Source organism: Tilletiaria anomala, assembly GCF_000711695.1.
Source record: "Tilletiaria anomala UBC 951 chromosome Unknown K437scaffold_31, whole genome shotgun sequence".
In the NCBI taxonomy this organism is placed as follows: Eukaryota; Fungi; Basidiomycota; class Exobasidiomycetes; order Georgefischeriales; family Tilletiariaceae; genus Tilletiaria; species Tilletiaria anomala.
Window position 1 is genome coordinate 132,042 of NW_013546991.1, and position 22,877 is coordinate 154,918.

General features: G+C 51.8%; 9 protein-coding genes across 9 annotated transcripts; 5 read left to right on the plus strand and 4 right to left on the minus strand.

Moving 5' to 3' along the window:
• The first annotated feature begins 293 nt into the window (after nucleotides 1–293).
• Nucleotides 294–3,192, plus strand: K437DRAFT_255966 (uncharacterized protein). Its single transcript, XM_013388338.1, has 8 exons — nucleotides 294–577; nucleotides 700–1,437; nucleotides 1,515–1,659; nucleotides 1,720–1,975; nucleotides 2,049–2,157; nucleotides 2,226–2,245; nucleotides 2,319–2,366; nucleotides 2,443–3,192. Exons 1-8 carry the CDS (start codon nucleotides 512–514, stop codon nucleotides 2,768–2,770), a joined length of 1,710 nt encoding a protein of 569 aa, XP_013243792.1. The 5' UTR covers nucleotides 294–511; the 3' UTR covers nucleotides 2,771–3,192.
• A 434-nt stretch (nucleotides 3,193–3,626) lies between these two features.
• K437DRAFT_294154 (glycosyltransferase family 1 protein) lies at nucleotides 3,627–5,372 on the plus strand (the record flags this gene model as incomplete). Its single annotated transcript, XM_013388339.1, has 5 exons — nucleotides 3,627–3,639; nucleotides 3,729–3,842; nucleotides 3,917–4,419; nucleotides 4,484–4,982; nucleotides 5,056–5,372. 5 exons carry the CDS (start codon nucleotides 3,627–3,629, stop codon nucleotides 5,370–5,372), a joined length of 1,446 nt encoding a protein of 481 aa, XP_013243793.1.
• On the minus strand, nucleotides 5,369–7,380 carry K437DRAFT_255968 (cytochrome P450). Its single transcript, XM_013388340.1, has 7 exons — nucleotides 6,951–7,380; nucleotides 6,686–6,883; nucleotides 6,387–6,598; nucleotides 6,234–6,310; nucleotides 6,103–6,176; nucleotides 5,611–6,034; nucleotides 5,369–5,536 (listed from the first exon to the last, which is right to left on the minus strand). Exons 1-7 carry the CDS (start codon nucleotides 7,350–7,352, stop codon nucleotides 5,379–5,381), a joined length of 1,545 nt encoding a protein of 514 aa, XP_013243794.1. The 5' UTR covers nucleotides 7,353–7,380; the 3' UTR covers nucleotides 5,369–5,378.
• A 303-nt stretch (nucleotides 7,381–7,683) lies between these two features.
• Nucleotides 7,684–8,928, minus strand: K437DRAFT_255969 (S-adenosyl-L-methionine-dependent methyltransferase). Its single transcript, XM_013388341.1, has 4 exons — nucleotides 8,781–8,928; nucleotides 8,491–8,676; nucleotides 8,274–8,412; nucleotides 7,684–8,185 (listed from the first exon to the last, which is right to left on the minus strand). Exons 1-4 carry the CDS (start codon nucleotides 8,886–8,888, stop codon nucleotides 7,848–7,850), a joined length of 771 nt encoding a protein of 256 aa, XP_013243795.1. The 5' UTR covers nucleotides 8,889–8,928; the 3' UTR covers nucleotides 7,684–7,847.
• Nucleotides 8,929–9,506: 578 nt separating this feature from the next.
• On the plus strand, nucleotides 9,507–10,560 carry K437DRAFT_101591 (uncharacterized protein). The gene is made up of 3 exons (XM_013388342.1): nucleotides 9,507–9,883; nucleotides 9,969–10,268; nucleotides 10,339–10,560. Exons 1-2 carry the CDS (start codon nucleotides 9,539–9,541, stop codon nucleotides 10,197–10,199), a joined length of 576 nt encoding a protein of 191 aa, XP_013243796.1. The 5' UTR covers nucleotides 9,507–9,538; the 3' UTR covers nucleotides 10,200–10,268; nucleotides 10,339–10,560.
• On the plus strand, nucleotides 9,967–15,019 carry K437DRAFT_255970 (P-loop containing nucleoside triphosphate hydrolase protein). The gene is made up of 14 exons (XM_013388343.1): nucleotides 9,967–10,268; nucleotides 10,339–10,480; nucleotides 10,571–11,014; nucleotides 11,116–11,825; nucleotides 11,902–12,106; nucleotides 12,192–12,356; nucleotides 12,418–12,445; nucleotides 12,513–12,897; nucleotides 12,979–13,326; nucleotides 13,401–13,411; nucleotides 13,503–14,062; nucleotides 14,140–14,179; nucleotides 14,273–14,308; nucleotides 14,410–15,019. Exons 2-14 carry the CDS (start codon nucleotides 10,447–10,449, stop codon nucleotides 14,723–14,725), a joined length of 3,282 nt encoding a protein of 1,093 aa, XP_013243797.1. The 5' UTR covers nucleotides 9,967–10,268; nucleotides 10,339–10,446; the 3' UTR covers nucleotides 14,726–15,019.
• Nucleotides 15,020–17,571: 2,552 nt separating this feature from the next.
• K437DRAFT_255973 (uncharacterized protein) lies at nucleotides 17,572–18,110 on the minus strand. The gene has a single exon (XM_013388344.1). The coding sequence runs from the start codon at nucleotides 18,012–18,014 to the stop codon at nucleotides 17,709–17,711; it is 306 nt and encodes a 101-aa protein (XP_013243798.1). The 5' UTR covers nucleotides 18,015–18,110; the 3' UTR covers nucleotides 17,572–17,708.
• Nucleotides 18,111–18,328: 218 nt separating this feature from the next.
• K437DRAFT_246180 (putative thiamine biosynthesis protein) lies at nucleotides 18,329–20,105 on the minus strand (the record flags this gene model as incomplete). The annotated part of the gene is made up of 9 exons (XM_013388345.1): nucleotides 18,329–18,546; nucleotides 18,642–18,960; nucleotides 19,047–19,170; nucleotides 19,279–19,389; nucleotides 19,477–19,547; nucleotides 19,624–19,668; nucleotides 19,757–19,819; nucleotides 19,931–19,964; nucleotides 20,059–20,105. 9 exons carry the CDS (start codon nucleotides 20,103–20,105, stop codon nucleotides 18,329–18,331), a joined length of 1,032 nt encoding a protein of 343 aa, XP_013243799.1.
• A 1,249-nt stretch (nucleotides 20,106–21,354) lies between these two features.
• Nucleotides 21,355–22,631, plus strand: K437DRAFT_223238 (putative thiamine biosynthetic enzyme; the record flags this gene model as incomplete). Its single annotated transcript, XM_013388346.1, has 5 exons — nucleotides 21,355–21,645; nucleotides 21,729–21,810; nucleotides 21,894–21,932; nucleotides 22,008–22,243; nucleotides 22,317–22,631. The coding sequence occupies 5 exons, from the start codon at nucleotides 21,355–21,357 to the stop codon at nucleotides 22,629–22,631; spliced, it is 963 nt and encodes a 320-aa protein (XP_013243800.1).
• Nucleotides 22,632–22,877: the final 246 nt, after the last annotated feature.

Sequence of the window (22,877 nt, forward strand, 5' to 3'; positions counted from 1 at the left end):
GGTAGGTGAGCACATGCAAGGGTCTTGCTTTAAAGACAATTGAGATGAGTTTCCATTGGAGTCATGCAAGGTTGTCAATGGTAGCTCATCGCGTGACTGGGCCTGTCAAAGTCGGCTCGAAGAAATTTCATAACGCTCCGAACAACGCTCCGATGAATGCAAAGAACGCTCCGAAGTTTCGTCGGTTGATACTGGAGAGTGGCAACGCTGCGTTATTGCGTGGACGTGCCTCATTTTTGCCCAACTGCCATTTCGCACTCCTCGGCTCAATTTGGTTTATGTGATCGTAGCCAGTGCCGGTCTGGGGGAGGTGGCAGTTCTGCTAACGGCAGTTTGATACAACGTAGATATTCACGAAGGTGAGGTCCCCGTGATGCAATGCAGAGAAGGTGCCGAGTTATGCTCTTAAGGCGGCGGAGGAAGAGTACAAAGAGTGTGAGGGTCATCGAGTCCTTCGGACCGCTCCTGATTTTGTCCACCACCGTCACAATCACCACGCCCCGATCAAAGCATGACATCCCTCAATAGACTTACCAGCGCGGCGTTGCTAGAGACTCCCGTCAAAGTCTTGAGGACAGTGAGTGTATGACCTTGGGAGCGTTTTGCTTTAACTTGGAGATTGTCCTGAGAAGAGAGCAAAGGAAGCAAGGTGGATTCGCAAGTCTCTGATCGCCTTCATTATCCCTTTTCGCTTGCTAGGCCTCAGCACCTCACCATGAAGTGCTAGGAACCTATATCTGTGATCACAATGGCCATGTACAGGAGTCTTTCGGCCGCTTGGCACCCACGGCCGCTGCCCAAATCTGCCTCAATCGAGGTGTCCGTTTGTCGTTTGAGCCACATTCCCTTCCATCGTACGCCAACATTCTGACCAACTGGGGCTTCAATGCCTACTTCGATAAGTTTGACGACGGCAACATCGCGGAGCTGTTGACTCTTTTTCCGTGTTCCAATGTGGTTTTCCTGCCTCTTGGACCCACTCAACCCGCTATGCAGTCGGTGTGCCTGCTAGAGATGAGCGTCGGCGATCGCATCATTGGCGTTGCCATTACTCAGGCTGACTACCTCGGAGAAGCCCTCAGCATAAGCACCAATCACGTGCCATGGCGCTGTCTCCATCCTCGGGCTGACGTGCGTCTATGTGCCTTATTCACCCTACAAGGAGCGACCAAATCTCTCAGCAACGGGCCGCCGCTTCTCAGATCGGCGATCGACGTCGACAGTATAGTGGAGCAGGTTGTAGTCAACTTCGAACAATCCTTGAAGCACACCCCTGCCGTTGATCACTGGGACGACTTCTCGGACAGTCATGATACTGCCGGCGTGGGCGCTCTCCAAGGCAGGCGCAGATTCGCAGCAACAGTCCGCAATTTCGTCGTGAAGGGACAGCCCATCCCCTTCGTACTTCCTGCTTTCCCTTGTAAGAGCAGCAACAAGGTCGGTGACGTCGACGCAGCGAAGATCGGGGGCTGTCAAACATGTCCTATCCACTGACAGATTCTCCCACCAACCAGGACAAGATTAGCGGCCATCTGCCCGACAAAGGCGAAGATCTTGCTGCACAGACGCTTTGCCTCTTCGCTCGAGGTGTGCAGGACGTCTATCTACCAGGCGCCATTATCCATATCGTCAGCGATGGTCACACTTTCTCGGACTTAAGTGAGCATCATGCCATGCGATTTAGTGCGCTTGAGATATTCTTACTACTCCCCCTTTTAGTCGGTGTCGACGACGCAGTGGTTGACGAATACACTGCAGCTCTGAAGCTCATCTTTAAGCGGCACGACCCGACTGGCTCCATCTTTCGCTTTCACGGTTTGGATGATCTGCTTTACACTTCGCCATTTGGGATAGAGACACGCCATGGATTTCAGGGCACCGCCTTGCCCGATCTCATGCGCCTTGCACTCAGCGCTTTGTGGGGTCCGGAGAACATGTCCCAAATGGACGCTTCCATATTGAAGCAGTGTCAAGGGCGAGTGTCTGATGAATTGGCCTCAAATGCATGCTCCGCATTGATTTCATATCTCTCCCTTGCAATCGAGAAGGCTCTCCCGTTTCCTTCTCAAAGACCTGGAGCAAGTGGACAGCCTTCAGCATCTCAGCAAGTCTCAGCGCAAAAGGCACGCCATGGAAGCCGCTAAAGTCATGGTTGCAGTACGTGGAGGAGATATAATCAGCCACTGCGCTGGTCGCTGACCAGGTGCTTTTTTTGTGTGAATCAGCGCAACGAGGCTTACTCGAAGTAAGTGGACGCAGACATTGAAAGGGGATAAATGATTGACATGTACCTACCCTTGCGTTCCACCCCCTGATAGGCTTGTCGAAATATCCTTTCCTGCGGCAGTCCGGCTCAGCATTCACCCGTGAGCTTGTAACACATTCAAATGCTCCGTTTTAGTGGCTGACCTTCCGTAATCTGCCTAAAATGCATGGCCTCAGCCACAACAACAGCGGACCCAAGTACGGCGTTACGCTCATCCATCCTAATTTTCGCAGCTCTTCCCTTTTCGGAAAAGGCGGAGATCTTATCTCGGACCAGTCTATGGGTCACACACCTACGCCATGGCACAATGTGACCCTCCTGGTAGAGGTGGAGGAAAAGGGAAGCCCACGCTTTGCTTTCATGCATCGCACCAAGCTCATGGACCATCAGCCAAGTCCTGCTCATCACCTCGTCTGGGTCCCCATGCGCTGGGACGAGTCTGAAGAAGGAGCAACCGGGCTGAGCGATGGAGGGTACTTTTGCTTCCAGCGAGCAGAGGTCTGAGGCTGAGTTTGGGGCAAGAGCCGCAGGAGGTGAGGGATGCCAATTAGTCGGATCTCCTCCACTTTTCGCTAAGCCGCGGCTTTCATTTTCTTATCTCATATCGTTCAATAGCGCAGGAATCGTGGGCAAAACGGCGCCGCTGACGGGACCAAAGCGTGGTCAGACTTTAGAGTTGTCGGCAGCAGTCTTCCTTTCTTGGGAGCAGCAAGGCAGAGAGTGGGAGCAACAGACCTTAATATCATTTTTATCATCATACGTAAATGCTTTGAGCCATGACGGATACACTACCCGCAAGTAATATTTCCGATTTTAGAATGCAATTCCCGCCAGTGTCATAGGTGTCATGTCCTTGGACCACTCACCCTACTTTGACGGTCCAAGAACGCGACGCGCAGCTGATATTGGCAAAGGTACACCTGGATCAACTCGCAGATGAATCTGGATGGTCAGGGTATTTGTCTTCGATGTATAGGGCGGAATTTGGTTGCGTTTTTGCTAGCGATGGGTGTGCATGGATGAGCGAGATGATGGCGTTTAGGAGGTGAGTGGATATGGCGATTGAACCGATGATCACAGGAAGGAGGTGTGGTACCAAGAATAAATGAAAGCTCCGAGTGGCGTTAATTTAGGAGAGCCGAAGGGCGAAGTTGAGCGGAGCTGTCGGCCGAGACTGCGCCGCGTAGCTTGTCGCGGCTCCGCGGATCCACCTCCAGAGGGAGCTGACTCTGCTGCTGGGTCAGAAAAGCCTCCGAGATCATGTTGACACAGTGGGAAAGCTCCGATATATATAGTACTGGAATCTTCTAACATCTACCGTGGGGAAAGGATAGTGAGTAAATCATTCATCCCTTCCACTATGGTTCATTTGAGTGAGTACTGTATCAGATAGACGATTTCTCCGATCTTGCCGGCGTGGACTATCAGGATCTCATGCTAAAAGTCTTCTTCAACTCACCAGTCTTCATCGCTTCACCCTCTCCAAGTCATGTGCTCCCTCTTTACGGCATGGCACAGCGCTTCGCTGCGGAGCCTGGCGTCACGGTCACGTTCCTCGCCTCAGATGTCACCGTGGGTAAGTCGCTGGACCAGTGACATGGATGTCGATGGTATACTTGCTAACAAAGAGAACATCTTTGGCTACAATAGCTGAGCTCCGCCGCCTGGGCGCCATCCCGGAAGTAGAGGCGGGTGCAGCTGCCTCTATTCGTTGCATTGGTCTTCCCTCAAGTGGGGCAATCACCTACAGCGATTTGAAGAATGGTCCTGCTAGCCTTATGAAGCTTTACCAGGATCTCATCGATCCGGCTACGGTGGCACTGAAGGCATTGGCTGCGGGTGAGGAAGTGGTGGACGCCTGGGGGCACCGGTTTAGCAGTATTAGCCCTGCAGTGGCGGTCGTCGCCTCTCCGTTCATCTTCTTTGGCCCGCCGGTGGCCAAGGAATTTGGTCTTCATTGGGCCACTTTTCTCCATACTTCTCCTCCAGGTAGTGCCGTCACGCTGTGCCTTGCCGAAGCGGCTGCCAAAGCAGATGCTCCAGATACTGTGCTGCTTGCCGAGGGCATCGAATTGGCCGGTGTGGGCCACTTCGACTCCTCCGAGTTCATCAACGTCTTCGGCGAGGACAGGCTCGTGAAGAGCAGCCCTACGGTGAGAAACTTATCATTATTGTGGAGTTTGAATGGTGACGAGCTGACAATCACTGACCTTTCAGATCTGGCTAGCAACCGGCTTTAGAACACTGCTCGAGCAGTCCGACAGCTTGCTATTGAACAGCACGCTATCCTTGGATGCAGTAGTTCTTCCTCACCTTCAACCTCATTCCCGTGCTCAGCCAATCCCAATCTTCGGCGTTGGACCGGTCGATATCATTTCTACCAGTAAATCTTTTGAAGAAGAGAAGGGTTTCCTGGACTTTCTCTCGGAGCAAGAGAAGAAGGGTCGACCCTGCATCCTAGCTTCGTTTGGAGCCTTGGGATCACTCCTTGAGGCGGAGAAAAACGAGCTCATTGCTGCTGCCGCCGCTGAGACAGAGCTTGCATTCATCATCGCCGACAAGACAGCGCCTGCTCTTGAAGTCTCCTCTCGAGCACATGAGAACATCTTGCTTGCTCCTTGGATACCGCAGGGACAACTATTGGAGCAAAACAGTGTTCAGCTCTTCATCGGCCATGCTGGCTGGAATGGTGCCCTCGAAGCACTTCGTGCAGGCGGTGAGAAGGTTGTCGATCTCCATCTAGCTTTTTCTTTGCTGATTCGCATCAACCTTCACAACTTTGTTTGCAGTCCCCCAGCTTGTTCGCCCGTTCAAGGCTGCAGAGCTAGTTGTAAACGCCCGTTACCTGTCTGACGTGCATAAGGTTGCTCGCTACGTGTCGAGTTCGGAGTCCAGTGGCTCTCACGCGATGAGCTACGCTGATGCCTTCGCCGCCTTCCGCAACGGCTCGCTCGCCACGCTTGCTAGCAACGCTCGTCAAATCGGAATTCAATTGTCGGCAGATCTCGCTCCTGGAGCGTCTCGTGACCAGGAGGTTCGCAGGTGGCTGGAGTCTCTAGGGACGAGAGACGTACGCTTGGGGCAGGAACAAAATCAAATCATGTAATTTGAACTAGATGCAGGTCAAGATGAGATACAGATTGTGCACAGACAAAAGCCCTCCAGGTGTAAGGGAAGGCGCTGGACCTGGAGGCATGTTGAGCTGAAAGCTATGCAGAATGTGGACGAGAGCCGTGACGATTTCAGCCATGGCGAGCTTCCGTCCTGCGCCTGCAATGGTGCGAGGAAGCGGCGAGTGTAAGTGGTTTTCCGTACAGGCATTCAATTCAATAACCGGTGCTTACAAAGGCGGACGCCTGCAGCAAAAGGGATATACTCTCCGGAGGTTTCGGCACGTCGAGCAAGAGCCTCGATCTCACGAGTAGTGCTTCCCCATCGTTCAGGTCGGAAGCTGGTCGGGTCAGGTGCCCACAGGGAAGACCTAGAGCTCCGATGAAGTCCATACGCGTGCCAGCCGACATAGGTGCCTGCAGCGACGGTGATCGCGTGCGAACTGTTCTGCTCAGGATTAAAAAGGTGGATGATCGTGTCAGAGGAAGCTCGTCGATTGAGTAGCATCGGGATCGGAGGGTAGAGCCTCATCGTCTCGTATATGAAAGCCATGAGCTGTGGCAGTCGTTCTAGATGATCCTTTCCCACGATAGGCGCATCAAACGCGCCTCCTTCGAAGACTGACCGCACTTCTGCACGGAGTCTCCTCTGTAGGTTCTGAGACAAGAAGCAATTGATTCAACAATCAAGCTGGTGCGTAGATTGTAAGGCAGGTTTGAGCTTACTGGGTGGGTGGCGAGGACCATCAAAAGAGAGTTTAGAGCATTTTGCGTGTTCTCGTGTCCTGCAATGAACAGAACTGCAGAGGCATCCGATCAGCAAAACTAGCGATCACAGAAAGCAAAGTCAACCGCACTTTTAGTGTTATCCATGACTTCCTGTGCAGTCCAACATCCCTCTTCGAATTCTGCTTGCATGTCACAAGGAATTTTGCTGCGACAAACAATAGCAGTAATACTTAGTGGTAAACTTTCAAAAAAAAGGATGGGACCCGATGGCATGGACGCACCCCATCCTGCTGTCACTTCCTTGGGCGATTAGAACCTTCTCAACCTCAGCTTCCATCGCTTCGACCGCTGTTCTAGCCTCGGTCCGGCCTGGGAATATGTACGACCACCGTGGATGGTCGAACTTGGGAAAAGCGAGGGCGAAAGGCTGGAAGATGTGGAATTTGACTCGTGAATGGATGGAGTGGAGTAAAGGAGGGGGATCCTTGAGAAACTGAGGAGAACGAAGGTGGTGGCCTTGTTCAGCATCCAAAGGCTCTCTTAAAAGACTTGTCCTCACTTCTATACGCTCATCACGAACCTCGAGATCGACACCGAATATATTTCGACACACGATATCCATGGTGAAGCGCTGAAGAATTGCGTTAATACCGATTGGTTTGTCCGAAGCACGAAGGGCCAGCACTTTGACCAAACGTTGCGATGAGTCATTGAGAGAAATATAATCAACCTCCATGCGCAATGGTGGCCCAAGCAATTTGCGATACCGCTTGTACGGCTGGCGCAAAAGTAGTTCAGATCAGCGTCGCCGAACGAAAAGCCTCCCCGCGATCATTTTTATTCACCTCGCCGTGCTCAGATATTATATTTGAGCCGGTCAACTGGCTGATAACAGCGCCAGGTATCTTCCGATGGTTTCCGGACTTGGCGAACAGGTCATCGTCGCCACCGTTGCCTCGGAAGAGTTGACGAATCGCCGCTGGATGGCAGCACAGCAAATTCCAGCGTCCTCCGAAAAAGAGGACAACCATGCCTGTACATCGAAGACGAGGCTCAATGTATCGAGCGAATATCACGTCTTGTCCGAGCGGCGGTAACCCGACCTTGTGGCGAAGAAAAGGCAGCCAAGAAACCCATATTGGCACTACGGGCACAGATCGATCAAAGGAAGCAGGTGGGGATGATATCGTGCGAACCACCCAGTAGATTGTGGCTGCAACAGCGACAGCTGCGAGTACGAAAGACATGTTCGACCTTGAAACGAACCGTGAGCGCCACCAACGTTGCCGATTTGTAGAGGTAACTGGTGATGATCATGGAGGGGTGTTCGAATTCATATCGGTCGCGAGCCATGGGTGTACTCCTGAATGTGATCTGCTTGGAATCAATAACACAGCGCGACTGAAACACCCAACCTGGCCGCGTGGGCGGAGGGATCTCGGAGACTTTCTACGCCACCTTCAGCAGCCGAATTTTGATGTTCAGTCTTGAAGTGACTACACTTTCCAAACTGGATTACTGCGTCCTCTTCGAGGCAGATCACTGTGCGGTGTTAACTTCCATTTTGCAACATCATTAGGCTACATGCTGAACTTCGAGAAGCATGAAAAACATGGCCTAAGGTCACAAGCTTTCGGAGAAAAGAAGCGCTGCGTGACTCATGTGTCAAGGCGGGCGGACATGTGGTGCTAGTGGGCGGGTGGGCGGAGCCGCGCATTATCTGGTTATTTGGGCTTCATGGCTCACGTAGATTGCTTCTCGCTTTTGCGAGCCACGGCACATACAAAATTGTGGAAGGCTTGGTGCTCACTGCACTTGTGCACAATGCGCTTGCCCCAATTTACCATCTCATCGGCCGTGATACCCCAGCTAGGACCGAGAATGGGCGCCAAAGTTTGCACCAAGGCGAGGTAGTCGTGTTCCATCAGAGCGCCAAGCGGGCCAGCCTTAGCGTCGACGGGTACTGAAGCAATATCAACCCTGATCGTACTGCTATCGAAGCCGGCTTCCGCCATGAATTTGTCAAGGCGGGTGCCAGCAAGAGGGTCGCCGCCACGCTTGAGCAGCGAACCACGCATGCCTGGGACGCAAATTTGAAGGAAGCTGCCTGATCAGTGCGAAACCAGAGTCGAGAGCTGTGTCAACGTTTGCGCGATTTGCGAATTCACCTCTTGTGTTCCAGTCCGTGATGTCTGCGCTCTCCCCGTTGCGGCAGCGCAGCTCACCATCGGGTTCGATAAGCTGCACCCAGCCTCCAGGCTTGACAACGCGATACACCTCTTTCACAGCGGGCACCCACTCGTGAGCCTGTAGAGAAAATAAGAGCGGTGGCAGCTTGTGTCAACACGGCGAAGGGCAGCAGTCTTGGGCCCAGATCCTTGTCACCTTGAGAGCTCCAGTGAAAAAGCGCATCTGGACAAAGTCAAATGATCCATCATTATACGGAAGTGACTTGAGGACATCTCCGACCTGGAATTCGACCTTAGCAGCATCGCCCACTTGAACGGGGGAATATGTAGGCGCAAAATCGGTCGCAAACGCTTTGCACTTGGGATAAAGATTCGCGACTTGCTGCTCGGTAGGTGGGTAGAGAGTTAAGAATGTCAATGCAAATTGGTATTTTCTAGGTATCCCCCTCAGTCGGTCCTCGCTGTGGAGGTAGCCTCGACACTGACCTTGATCCAACTTCCGGGACCGCAGCCCACATCTAATACCTTGCCGCCTTGTTCAAGAACCTTGAGTGCCTCGGGAGCGCCGATGGGTCCACCGAACAAGTGGAGCATCAAGCGGTGCTGCTTCTCCAGCCGGTCGTTCTCTTCGGCATCAGCAGGAAGAGCATAGATGCTCTGTCAGCAGAGCCGAGATAGTGAGCATCGCTTTGTCACCAAGTGTAGTTTTGATGCCAGGCAACGACTTACCTCTTTGACGTTATGGTAGAAGCGCGAGTTGGTCCCTTCCGCGTTGCTAAGACCTTGAACGATGGTGGATTGGTCGACAGTCATGTTGCCGAGTGCAGGGAGAAAGGGAGAGATGGAAGAAGCGGCGCACCGAAGCGGGGGAATTGCTTTCGATCAGGCTGCGTACCAGCCATTTGTATAAAGCACACTTGAGAAAAACGTCACCTCATATCCACCCATTGGCTTCGAATGCACCTGCGGTAGGGAGAGGTAGCTGGCTTTGCACAGGCAGAGGGCTGTGGAAAAGGCTCCGCGATCGCGCACATGCACCTCCACTTGGTCCCAAGAAAGGCTCCGAGCGTGCAGCGAATGCCAAGCCAAATGCATGCATCATTCCTGTTCCGCATGTGAGGTCATGCATGTCTCGCCAACAGGCAACTCGGAGCTTTATGATGCGTCCATTCCACAGACCTGGGTAGAAGTAGCCCAGCCGTCGGTGCAACCAAATTACATTGATTGAGATCAAGTCGCGTTACATGCTGAAGCTCATATGGTTTTTCACGGAGGGTTACGTATCGCGTAATTGCGAAATCGAGTCCCATCCTGTCTTTCTCTTCGTCGGGCATCCTTCTCTTCTCTTCTCTTTATCGAGCATCCTCTTCCATCCTGCTCTTGTCCTTTTTCGTGCTCTACTTGTACCAGCCGACTCGTCCCTTGCGACGATGGTCACCAAATATCCATCCCCGCGCCCGGGAAGAATGGGCTGGCTGGGGCCAATGGCTTGGGCCACGGGCCCAGAGCAGCTCATGAACTTGGTAGGGCTCATCGCTGCCATCATGGCTGGCGCCACGCAACCTCTTATGAACATCCCCTTCGGCCAGGTGAGTGTGTCGCTCGCTGGATTTGCTTTGAAGTCGACCGCGCACATGTGAATGACTGACTTATGGCGTTGCACCGATCTGGCAGATCACCGATCGCTTCGTCACTGTCGATGTGAACGACCTGAACCGACTTCGCGACCGCACGGATCAACAAGTCGTCTACTTTCTCTATCTTGGTCTCGCGACATTTTTCGGCACCTACATTTACGTAGCGCTTTGGGTACGATCTTGCATTAGTACCGGCCGATCGATGCTGTCGCTTGCAGCGTCTGAACTGGTGTACACTAACCTTCCTCCTCTCATTCTCATGGCTTAACAGGCGTATACTGGAGAAAAGACTACCTCGCGTCTGCGCTTAGAATACTTCCGATCGTTGCTTCGGCTTGTCAGTGGCTCTTGGATAGTTTCGGCCCAAGGGGCTCAATCTGACCCTTCCTCCGAGTCTGTCGATGCAGGATCTGGAATTCCATGAGACCGAGGGTGCAGGTGCTCTTACCTCTCGCCTGGAGACTGACTTACGGAATGTGCAGTCCGGCATCAGCGAGAAGTTGCCGCTTAACGCAATGTATCTGTCCTGCGGTGTCACGGGCTTCACAGGCGAGTGCGAGCTGAGGCTCTGATTGTCAGCTGTCAGCCGTCTCATCTTGCTAAGTGCTATTACTGACCGCGACCATCTTTCCTATGCAGTGGCTCTGGTCAAGGACTGGAGGCTTGGTCTTGCCCTGCTGGCAATGCTCCCCTGCTTGGTTGGCATAAGCTTGATTTTTGCCCGAACCGCCATCGGCTTCACGATTCAGATTATGTCGATGAGTAACCAGGCTAACACCCTGGCGGAAGAGGCCCTGGGTTCAGTTCGGACTGTACAGAGCCTGTGCGCTGAGAAGGACCTCAGTCATAAATACAACGACGGGATCGCTCGCTCTCTTCGCCTTGGCCGCAAGAGAGCTATAGCAATTGCCGGGTGCATGGCAGGCTTCACCCTGGTCATCTACTGTGGCTACTCGCTCGCCTTCTATTTGGGGGCAATTCTTGTTCGCTCTGGTCGTACTAGTCCGGGCAACGTCATCACTGTTTTCCTCAGCGTCATGATGGGCTCCTTTGCGCTGGCGCAAATTCCGTCTAACATTCAAGGTGGGCAAACTTCTTCGCGTACTACTGAGTAGTGCTGAAGGACGCCGCAGCTTTTGCCTTGGTCAAGCCACTCATTGCTTCCTTGCCTCTCACTTTTGCAGGCTTCGTCTCTGCTAGAGCCTCATTTGCATCCCTGACTCGCATCATTGAGCGCACGCCGACGATCCACAACCCGGTCGAATCGCGCTTGACGCTGCCGTGTGGCCCAGTTCACATCGCTTTTAACAATGTGACCTTTGCGTACCCTAGCCGACCAGATCGACGTCTGCTGGAAAAATTTTCCCTCAACTTTCCTGCAGGCTCTTCGACGGCTGTTATCGGACCCAGCGGGGCCGGTAAGTCGACAATTCTCGCCCTATTGGAGCGTTTTTACGATCCTCAGGATGGCACCGTGCTCGTTGGCGGTCACGACGTGCGCGACTTCGAGCTGAAGTATCTGCGCGGCAGCGTCCTTGCCTATGTGCCGCAAGAGCCGTCTCTCTTCCAGGCAAGTATTTTGGAAAATGTCGGCTACGGCATCTCTCCGACGTTGAACGAATCAACTGAACAACGCCGTTATCGAATTGAGTCGGCTTGCCGACTCGCCAACGCACACGACTTCATCATGGCGCTTCCGGACAGATACAATACGCAGGTGGGGCAAGGGGGGCTGGAATTGTCAGGAGGACAGCGCGCGCGCATCGCTATAGCTCGTGCTGTAGTTGCGGACCCACGAGTCCTGCTGCTTGACGAGATTACCAGCAACCTTGACGCGCTGTCTGAGCAGGCCGTTAATCGTGGCCTTGAAGGCGCCTCGAAAGGTCGCACTACTGTGAGCTCCAGAAACCTTGACGACCTTGACTTCAGGTCTTGATTATTCACCGTCCTCTTTTCCTTTGTGCTATTAGATTCTCGTTACTCATCGGCAATCATCGCTCCCTGCTACCCAACGTGTTGTGGTCATCAACCACGGTCGCAAGGTGGCAGAAGGAACCTTAGCGGACGTGCGAAAGGACGAGTCGATCGCAGGTCTGCAGCTTTTTGGGTGCGGTATGGCAAAAGAGAGTGATGTAGAGCAGTTAGGCACGTCAAAGGAGGTTTCCAGCCCGGACGGTGAGAGCATATTGAATCTGCTGGAGATTCAAATATTGAACCTGACGCCGACTGAACATTCTTTTGTTGCCTTCTCTTGCCTCAGACCAATTGCTTCCGATCAACCCTTACAGTAAAGACGTGGACGATGCTGAGAAAGGCAATACCAATGCGTCTATCGGCGGAGTTACCAATGGCCGTTTGAGGATGTTGTGGAGGCTCAGCGCTGGCAGTCGCACGCTCATTGCTGGCGGCATTGTTGGTTGCGGTGGTAAGTAGCCTGTGTGACAGCTTCATCATAATGTGCTTATTCTTGCTCTCGCATCTTTCAGTGGCTGGTATGATCTATCCGGTCTTTGCGTGAGGGCATATTCAAGTGGTGTACGCCACACGTGCCGTGATTCATTCTTCTTTTTACCTTCTTCAGGATCCTCTATGCGAATGCATACATTGACCTCGACATTGGAGCTGCATCAGCGACCGATCAGAACCGCAATGCACTTTGGTTCTTTGTGGCCGCTCTGGTGGGCGGCGGCGGTGTTTTTCTTCAGAACGTCTGTTTGTCCATTGCATCAGAGCACCTGGCAGCAAATCTCCAGACGACGGTCTTCGCAACTCTTCTCCAGAAGCCGATCTCCTTCATTGATTCACAGTCACCTGGTGGGCTGCTCTCGACCCTCAACTCGAGCACGGAAGCAATCCAAAACGTCACTGGGAGCTCAGTTGGGAACGTAATCTCATCTTTTCTGACGCTCATTTGTGGTGCAATCGTTGCCATCTCGTACAACTGGAAATTTGCTCTCGTCAACTTGGTGAGTCGGTTCGAGGCGCTTTCCGGTAATTATGACGATCCGCAAGCTTATCGATGACGGTTCCCTGCTCGCTTGTTCAAGTGCCTCACTCCCATCACATTGCTCACAGGCTACTGCCGTTTGAAGACGATCGACGCCAAAGAGGGCCGACTTGCCAAAGCGCATGAACCTGCTGTTCGTCTTGCGTGCGAGGCGACCACAAGCATCCGGACCGTTGCGCTCCTGGCACGCGAGGAAAGCGTCCACAAGGAATTTGCAGCTCACCTCGCCATCCCTCATCGCTACGTCAAGCGCATGGCCCTTTTGGACAGCGGGCTCTTTGCGCTCTCCCAAACCAACATGTTTCTCGTTATCGCGATGGGCTTCTGGTACGGTAGTGTCCTCATCTCGCAAGGCCAGCTGAACGCCCATGACTTCTTCGTCGGTTTTGTGAGCGCTTCGGAGGGCCCTGAGGTGCGTTCATTGACCTGATGACTGACCTTTTTTGTTTGTGATTCGAACAGATGGCGATCGTGTATGTGAATGACAATGTAGTCACGGGTGGACGAGTCCTTATTCCTTTATTATCTTTCCCAACCCTTCCGCTCTAACCTCCTCAACTTCAGGTCTGGCTCATTCCAGTGCGTCAATCTCTTTTCTCAGACACCGCAGCTGTCACAGGCCAAGGAAGGGGCCGGTAAGATTGTCGAGATGCTGGCTGATTCTGGTGCGGACCCCTTCACCGCGCCATCAGGGGTGAGCCCAGCTTTCGATTCGGCCTTGACTCTTTCAGACGTACGATTCGGCTACCCGTCGCGCAGGGGCAACGCCCTGGAAGGGGTGGGCCTTGAGGTCGCTCCGGGGTCATACACAGCGCTGTGTGGTCCATCAGGCAGCGGCAAGAGCACCATTCTGGCTCTTATCGAGCGCTTTTATTCGCCGCACAGCGGCCAGATCACTCTAGGCAAACATACCATAGGGTCGTCACCAGTGACGCAATACCGCAGCCGCATCGCACTAGTCACACAGGAACCAGTCCTCTACAGCGCCTCGATCCGTGATAACCTCGTCCTCGGCCTTCCGAAAGACTTGATGCTATCACAGACCCAGGGAGAGCTTGAGAAGGCTATCCATGTGGCGATGCGCGAGGCCAACATCCATCAAACAATCGAGGGACTTCCTGAGGGTTCGCAGAAGCTCTGATCCGAGTTGGAAGACGCTCTCAATTTGACTTTCTCCACTTGCGAACATGTTTTCACACAGGTCTCGAAACACACATCGGCTCCCGAGGCGTGCAACTCTCGTGAGTCGTATCGGATGCTTGTTTTCAGGCGATTCTGAGCCTAGGAGGACGCTTTGACTTCATGAATTAACGTTCCTGTTCACTGTCTTGCAGGGGTGGCCAACGTCAGCGCCTGGTACTTGCACGATCGTACGTAGAGCATAAGTAGCTTGGAAGAGAGATCCGATATATGCTGATGGTCAACCAATACCCACGCTCTTTCCTTTCCCTCCGACTCTTTCCGCCAACAGGCTCCTGCGCCGTCCCGCTCTCCTCCTGCTCGATGAGGCCACTTCTTCCCTCGATGCTCGCAGCGAGCGTCTGATTCAGACGGCGCTAGATAGCGGCGCGACAACATCTCAACGTACGACCATCTGCGTGGCCCATCGACTCGCTACGATTCGCCAAGCCAACAACATCTTCGTCCTGGCGGATGGGAGAGTCGTCGATTCGGGGACCTTCGAGGAACTCGCGAATCGGGATGGCCTTTTCCGCGAGATGCTCCAGCAACAGAATGCTGAGGCGGTTCAAGAAATCTCTTCCAACCAGTCCAAGCTTCAAATGTAGCGATTACTACAAATATGTTCTCTTTTTCGTCGTACGCGGCGTCGACCATCCTAGGAGTAGGGTGGTGAATGCTGGGAGTTGCCTAATATGATGGGTTTGTGAAGTGGAGCGTAAACCGGCGAAAGATGGGCAGAGCTCGTGCAAGGCAATCAAAAAGGCTGTCAGAAGCGGATGACTGATAGAGTCATGATCCATGATAGGCGTGCTTACCTGTTGATCGGATACGTTTTCTTGCGTGTGCACTCAGCTCACTTGCGCAGTGTTGTATGTACAATACCATGACGCCAAGCCACACCCGCCATTTTCGTCGGGTTATCCGAACCTTTGGCATATGCCACGTATAAACCGGCTAAGCGGAAGCGCGTGCATAAAAGTTTGAATAAGCACCCTCAAAAAAGGATTGACAGATGCCATTGCGCGTGCCTGGTTGGCGCATTGTTGGCGCCAGACCAGCTGAGGCCTCAGCGGACACTTGCGGGCTACGAAGCGTAGTCCCTTCATCCAGCGTTGCGCTAGAAAGACTGTTCCCGCGTTCGATTCGAAAATACCAGCTCTTCAATCTCAACGGTCCGAACTCAGGTCGCCACTTCTATTTGAATCTCGAGGACTTGGCCGCGCTGACTTGGAGGCAGGTTTGCGAACGGAAAACGAGTCTACATGAAAGGACTGGCGCCTCCGATGCTGGAGTGGGCTTCAGGCTTCGCATCCTTGATCTGATCCTCGTATCATTTAAGGTTTGTAGCTGACAACCGAACAGATCCTTTGCTGACCCTGTCCAGAGACCCAAACGATATTTGTGAGATGCGAAGGCGAAGGTTTAAAATAGGAAATACGGCGCTCCTCGTCATAGGCGCATTGCCAAGCAGCTGTCACCTTCGTCCGAAGTTCGAAAGGCCCAAAATCAGTGTCGGAAGCAGTTTGGGTTTAGGTAGCTTCCCCCATCAAAATATGCATCAACGGAATTCTGACCCCATGTATTGAACTGTTTGCCGGTGGTGTGTCCGTATTCATTGAGCCTAATGAAACCCGAGCCGACAAGGCACATATTCATCACCTCGGCACCGGCCAACCCAGTGTTCGGGTCCAGCAAGTTGTTACGTCAAGTAGGGAGGCCGGAGAGAAGCTCAGGTAAGAGATAAGTGAAGAAAATTTAACCCCAACCAGAACCTTGCTAACAAGCAGAAAGTGGGATGTTTCGTCTTGATCTCAAAGTCGCCATCAAAGTGCTTGTTGAAACTGGAGCTTCCATGTCAAACTAATATCTATGATGCTTGCTTGGTTCTCCCCTTGCAGCCAGGAAACATGTGGCATGAAAGCAGTGTAAGGCTGTCGTCAAATGGTAAGAACACATTTCAGACAGCGCAGAAACGCTTGACATCTGTTCAGGTGACTTGAATTGATATTCATCTGGGATCTATGTGACGGTATGAAGAGGGTCTGCGCTTACCACAGCAATTTGACTTTGAATGGTGCGGGGAAACGGTGTTTTCTAGGGTGTAAGGCTAGCAGACCGCCGACCAACCCAAAGACTTTGTTTGCGAACGCATCTATATCAGTAGAGTTGGGGTTGCCTAGGAGCATTGTTGCAAGGACTTCGGCGTATTACGACCAACGCGTCCCGACGCTGCCTTGTCGAGAGTAATTTTTAATTGACCCCCCGATCCGACAATGGAAGCTAATTATGGTGCAAACCCTCGCCCCCCCGCTAATGATCAAGATGCGGCTCGCAAAGTATGGCAATGCACCTGCTTGGGCCGCAGCTGCACTAACACCGTCGACTTTGACATCCGCTGATGCCATTCGAGCGACAAGGAGTTGAGTCCTTAGTACGCTATCAGGGCTGCCTGATGGGCGGAGTGGGCCGACCAGGCTTGCAAGCCTCTATACAATTTGTTCCACGTGTCGGGGTATACGCTTAAGCCTCAAGCTTATGATTCTAGTACGAGCTTTTTCGGTATCGGAGTCAATACCGATATTTCAGCCGGTCGAGCGCTTGTCTACATCCGCTCCGCGGATGCAGATGTGCTGCCGTGGATCAAGAATCCGTACCGCAAAACGGGTCTACAAGTTCAAGTGATGTCCATGGGCTAGAAAGACCTCCGCAGGCTCACTCGCAGGACCAAAGACGTCAGCGGCGAACGAATCGCGCTGATGCCTAAGTTCCGTGACTGCAGAAGGAATGCGGTTGCGCCCTACACAGTAGATAACCGCACTTTCGATATTCCTGAGCAGCTTCATGAAGCTGAGGTCGAGGAGATGATTGTCGTCCTCGTGAAGACCATCAGAGGCAAGGCTCGGCATCAATCCTGCATGTTCCCTCAGAGCTGTCTTAAAACAGGGTAGCTACTTTGGCCCGCGTCTCAATAACTATGACATCAAGGGGTTTAAGATTACAGGCATGCGGCGGGTATGAGGAGGTAATATATACAGCGTCACACTGCTGATAGGAAACAGGGCGGTCAATTGTATCATTGGTGATCCTGGCCTTTACATGTGATTTGTTGCCATATTGCTATTTATGATCACACACTGGCGCTATCTGGACACTTCCGTCATTGGATGCGTCGCCTTGCAAGGAGGTGAGTGAGCAGCAAAGGTGAATGGGGGAGGGAGGATATTGGCTCTATGTGATGACTTAATCGAACGCCAATCCACCGCGCAATAGATTCATTCAACTCATCTTTGATCAGCAGATTTCCCATATCCTCCTCCGGAACCATAACACCACTCTAATTTATTTTTACCTCTAGTGAAGCGTATATGCACTATGCTGTGGCCATCTTGTACCGGCCTTTGCGGACGAGTTTTATTTATAGGAAGGAAATACCTAGTTCGTCCGCGGAGTCCCACCTTTGAGCAACGCCTGAGGGCTTGCTCCATGCCATAGATATCGTAAGTTTGATTTCTGGAAGCGATCCCTCGGCAAGCCGCCTTTCAGCACTGCAAGAGCTCCAAAAGAGTCATGACGCGGCGTGGAAGACCTCTACGCGGCGATCATTTCCATAACGTGAAGCAATGGTGGATACCATACCAAACAGTCGACGGCGCGCTCGGCGCTACAAGGTACGGCACGGAAGGCAGCAAAGTGAGCTAGGGGAACGATGGTTTCGAGGGCGCCAAGTCCCACAGCGCATTGAAGCAACCGGAGTAGTATTCGTCTCGCGGGCCGTGAAGGTTGAGTACTATCCGCATATCCTGCTTCCAGCACGGGAGGGTTTGAATGAGATACAAATGCCGCACTTGATACCGACAATGAACTGACTTCTAAACCCGGGCCGCGGAAGGGCATTACCCATCCCCCCCTCGTTGTTGGCAGCAAACCTCTTAGGGTTAGGCTTAGAAGCAAAAAAAATCACACAATGGAGCATTGGGCTCCCAGTTGAGCATATTTCTTCAAGTATTCAACATGCCAGAATCCCCAATTATGGGGTGGTTGTTTTAATGTTTACATTCAGAATGGTTACTGCGCTTTCACTCAAGGACGACTCTCATCAAATTGACTTCTATTTGATTTTGCCAAACACAATAGTCGGTAGACACTCGCCATCCAATCATCCAATCAGAAAAAAGGACTTGCTAAGTTCTCCTCACTGATTTCCATTTTCAAGCGGCGAGAGCGGCCACAGGGACCGACAAGATTCCACCTTCTTCAGCAACTTTGCGTTGATAGGCGGCAATCTCTTTTTGCTTGGCTTCGGGATCAGTGACGTCTGCATCGGGCTGCCATGAAAGGAAGCTGTTCGTCGCATTGGGCTCAAAGTCCGGCGCGACAATACCAAGTCGCTTTGAGTACTTCGTCACCTTGGCCCAGTCGCGAGGAACTGTGCGCCAGATCAAATGTGGAAGGGGTGAAACGGGAAAGGATGCTCCAGCAGACTCCCGAGAACCCGGGAAACTTGTTCCAAATGCCACTCACCATTTGCACAATCCTTACTCATATAGGCAAAGGATCGCTCAAAAATCTTGGCATTCACGGGCGTGTCCATGATTTTTTTGTAAGCCTTGAATTCTTCCCAAGCCTGTCTGGGGTTGACATGCAAGAAGTCGGAAGCTTTTTTGACGGCACGCATAAATGCGCGAACCTTGGCTGGCTCTCGTTGGATGAATTCATCATTTCCGATAAAGAGGATCGTGCAAAAACAGCAGCAGCCCAGCTCGGCGAGCTCATCGATACGCAACATCTTGACATCCGTAGTGGGTCGTCCCTGTGTCTTGCACCACTCTTCCAACTCGACCTTGAAGTGAGGATGGGAGGGGGTTAAAATGAAGTAGATGTGAGCAAACATGTGACATGCCTTAAAAATGAAATGGAATGACGCACCATCTGCACATTCTCAAGACCAATGGCTGCATGAACACGACCGGTTTGAATAGCCTCGGTGGCAGACATGCCAACACGAACCGCCTCATAGTCATTTGGCGTCATGCCAAAGTGACGAGTGAGCCTGCGAAAAAAGAGGTGCTGAGTCATTCACTTTTGCTCAGCAGGGAAGTGTGGAAATAAAAAAGGAAACCACATCATGGCCCATGCCAAGCCACTGGTCAAAGCTCACTCATCAATCTGAATCTTGCCAAATTCTCCAACATATCCAATTCGCTTGCCCTTAAGACTGCGGAAATCGGACGTGATGCCAGAGCCTTCCAAGTAAATGACACCAGTGAAGCTGCAGGGGAGCTCACCCGGAGGGATTGGTCATTTCGGAGTTGGTGCCAAGAGGTCAAAAAACTTGACATCTTTTGGCGGCACTCACGGCTCATCCATCAAGGTGCCGATGCTGGTCACTGGGAACCCGCGAGCTTTGGCAGCGATGGTATGGATCATCTTTTTTTTTTCAGGGAAAACGGCAACTCCACCCGTCATTTAAATGGTCCAACTCTCTGTAAGAAGCTGCACTCACAGCTTTGAGGCCCATGTCAGCTTTGCCGCTGCCAATGATTTCCGTCTGCTCGAGGCAACGAGGCAAGAGAAAAGTTCAATCAAGGAAGTTTGATTCGTGGTATCGCATCGAGAAGACGCGGGGTACTACGCACCACGTCGGATGGGTCATTGGGCTCGAGAAGAGCGACCTTGATGCCTTCTTCGGCAAAGAAGCCCTGATTTCATCATAAGAACATACAAGAATGAAAATAAATAACCAAAAAATTAGAGACAAGTTTCATGCAGCGGTGGCGTCAACGGTAGCAAATGCTCTTAAACATACGCACCTTTGACTGAGCAAGAAAAACTGGTGCATGGTAGCTGGAGCAAATCGCGTCAGATGTTTTACATTATATCATTAAAAAATGGTCGGAGTAGGAGCAATGCTGCTCTGACAAGAAGACGGCTGACTCACGGAATGGCATGCCAGTTGAAAAGGAAGGTAATCTTATCAGAAGCCATGATGATGGATTGATATTTAGAGAGGGGGAGAGTATGGGTTTACCGTCAAAAATGCTTTATGGGTACGAAGCAGAGTGTAGCAATCGACGCCTAACTTCGCTTTTAAATCAGCAGGCGGCCATCATTCAATTCTATTGCCTTGCTGGCGCTCATCTTGTATGGCTCGAGCGTAAGGCATGGCGCAGCCACGTCACATCACGTTCGCATGTCGCTGGAAAGGCTTCAGAAGGGTTTAAGCACAACGGCGGCCAGCGCAGTGCACGTGTGGCGCGGTGATTAAAGCGTGGGAATAAACTCTTAATCATCAGCATCGAAATTGCAGCACAGTACTGAACTGTAAATATGAATTTTAGCTCCCAACCCTCAGCTCCCGAACCCAAAACAACATTGTTGGCGGAAAGGAGAGTTGTGGTCGAAGGGAGTGTGTTACGCTGAGAATAAATTGAATCGGTATTCAGAGATTCCTGCCAAAAAGCCAAGTTGTGAGCGGAGTGAGATAATGTAGAAAGAGAACAATAGACTTTTAACCATCCTTTTGGAGAGAGCACCACAATTCCACTGTCCACCAACAATAAAACAAGTTGTCCTGTTCTCGCACTCAAAGAAAAGAGATAGAATAGGTCCATTCATTTCCAAATTCTGCGTTCAAATCCTCATCATCCTATTCAACTTCAACTTCTTTAAATTATTTTTCTTTTTTTGGTGGGGGATGACTAAATGCGATGGTGCGAGGACCTTTGCGGCAATAAGCTATCGCCACAAATCGATCGAGTGGATCGGTTATTGCGCCATAACCATATTTTGCATTCGTACAGACATAGATTTAGTCCGTCAGGTGGCACCACACAAAAGCATTGAACATGAGGGAGATTGAATGTGGTCCGTGCAGTGGACCATTACTATACTAGATCACAACGTTATTTTGATTATTATCACCAACAGGAGAGCAAGCAGCAGGGAATGTTGCTGACATATACAGCTACAGTGGAATGAATGAATGGGTGACGGAGAAATACTACTGACAGTAATTAAATATCGTCCCCCCTTCCAATCTACTTGCCCCTCCTTCCTTCCTTATATTCTTTCATTGAATCACCTCACCTCAACTCACCTCACCTCACCTCACCTCACCTCACCTCAATCGATTCAATTCTATTCGCATCTTCTTCTTCCTCTCATTCTTACCGAAATGGCTCCCATCGCAACCACCCCAACAGCAAACCATGGCGTTGACCTCGTACAGGCCAAGATGCAGGCAGCTCACATTGCTCGTCAAACTATAAACACAAGCAGCAGTGGCGATGGAAGCAGCGCCGTCACCGATTGGCAAGGCAACTACCGTTTCGCTCCAATTCGTGAATCGCAAACTTCTCGCGCCATGACCACTCGCTATTTTACCGACATGATCAACGCCGCCGTCAGCGACATTGTGATCATCGGCGCTGGATCCGCCGGTCTCTCCGCTGCTTACCGCCTTGGTAAAAGCCGTCCCGACCTTCGTATCACCATTCTTGAATCCGCCGTTGCTCCCGGTGGTGGTGTGAGTTGCCCTACCCCACCTCTCAACCGCCACTAGTTCAGATTGGACCCTTTCTGACGTGTTCCCCTCCTTCCTTTTCACAGTGCTGGCTTGGTGGTCAATTGATGAGCGCCATGGTCGTCCGAAAGCCAGCCGATGCTTTCCTTCGCGAAGTTGGCGTTCCCTGTGAGTACCCCTCTTACAGGTAAATGCATTCATTCTAGTCGGTACTCACAACTTAACGCTCTCCTCCGCGCACATGGCCACAGATGAGGACGAGGGTGACTACGTCGTGGTCAAGCATGCCGGTAAGTGGGGTAGTGGACCCCAAAACATATTTCACCGGAAACAAGTCTAGTTAACTTGCGTCCTTGCTCCTCCAGCTCTCTTTACATCCACCATCCTGAGCAAGATTCTTGCCATGCCAAACATCAAGCTCTTCAATGCCACATGTGCTGAAGACTTAATCATCAAAGAGGATCAGCAAGGTGTTAAACGGGTCACCGGTCTCGTCACCAACTGGACTCTGGTCTCCATGCACCACATGGACCAATCCTGCATGGACCCTCAGACCATCGAGGCACCCGTTGTTCTCTCCTTTTGCGGTCATGACGGTCCCGTAAGTAACACTTGACTCGGGGGACATACTGTTATGCATCCGCTGATGTCTAATTTTTTTGAACAATCATTAGTTTGGCGCTTTTAGCGTCAAGAGACTCGAAAGCGCCGGCCTCGTCAAGAACAAGGACATGGGTCCTCTCAACATGAGCAAGTCGGAAGACCTCATCGTCAACAACACGCGCGAAATCTTCCCAGGCATCATCTGCGGTGGTATGGAACTCAGCGAGCTTGATGGTCACCCTCGCATGGGCGCTAGCTTTGGTGGTATGCTTGCTTCTGGTGAAAAAGCGGCGTATGAAGCCATGAAGGTTTATGACAGCCTTGATATTAACGATGGGGTTGTGCTCGGAACGAAAGTTGCTGTGCAATCACTTCATGCTTTCTAGAAAAGAATTAACGGCTAACGCGCTGTAGTGTCGCTAGTATTCCAAATGGAAATAAAAGTAGAAAATAATTAGTGCGCTTCTGCACTTGCCAAGGCCCGCGAAAAGGCGGTGATCCCAAAGTAGAGGGGTCGTCCTTTCCTTATCGCAGGTTTGCTCTCGACAAGTCTCAAAGCTAGAAGCTATCCTCATCACTTTTAAGGCGGGTTGGCAACATGGACTTTTAAGGCGGGTTGGCAACATGAACTT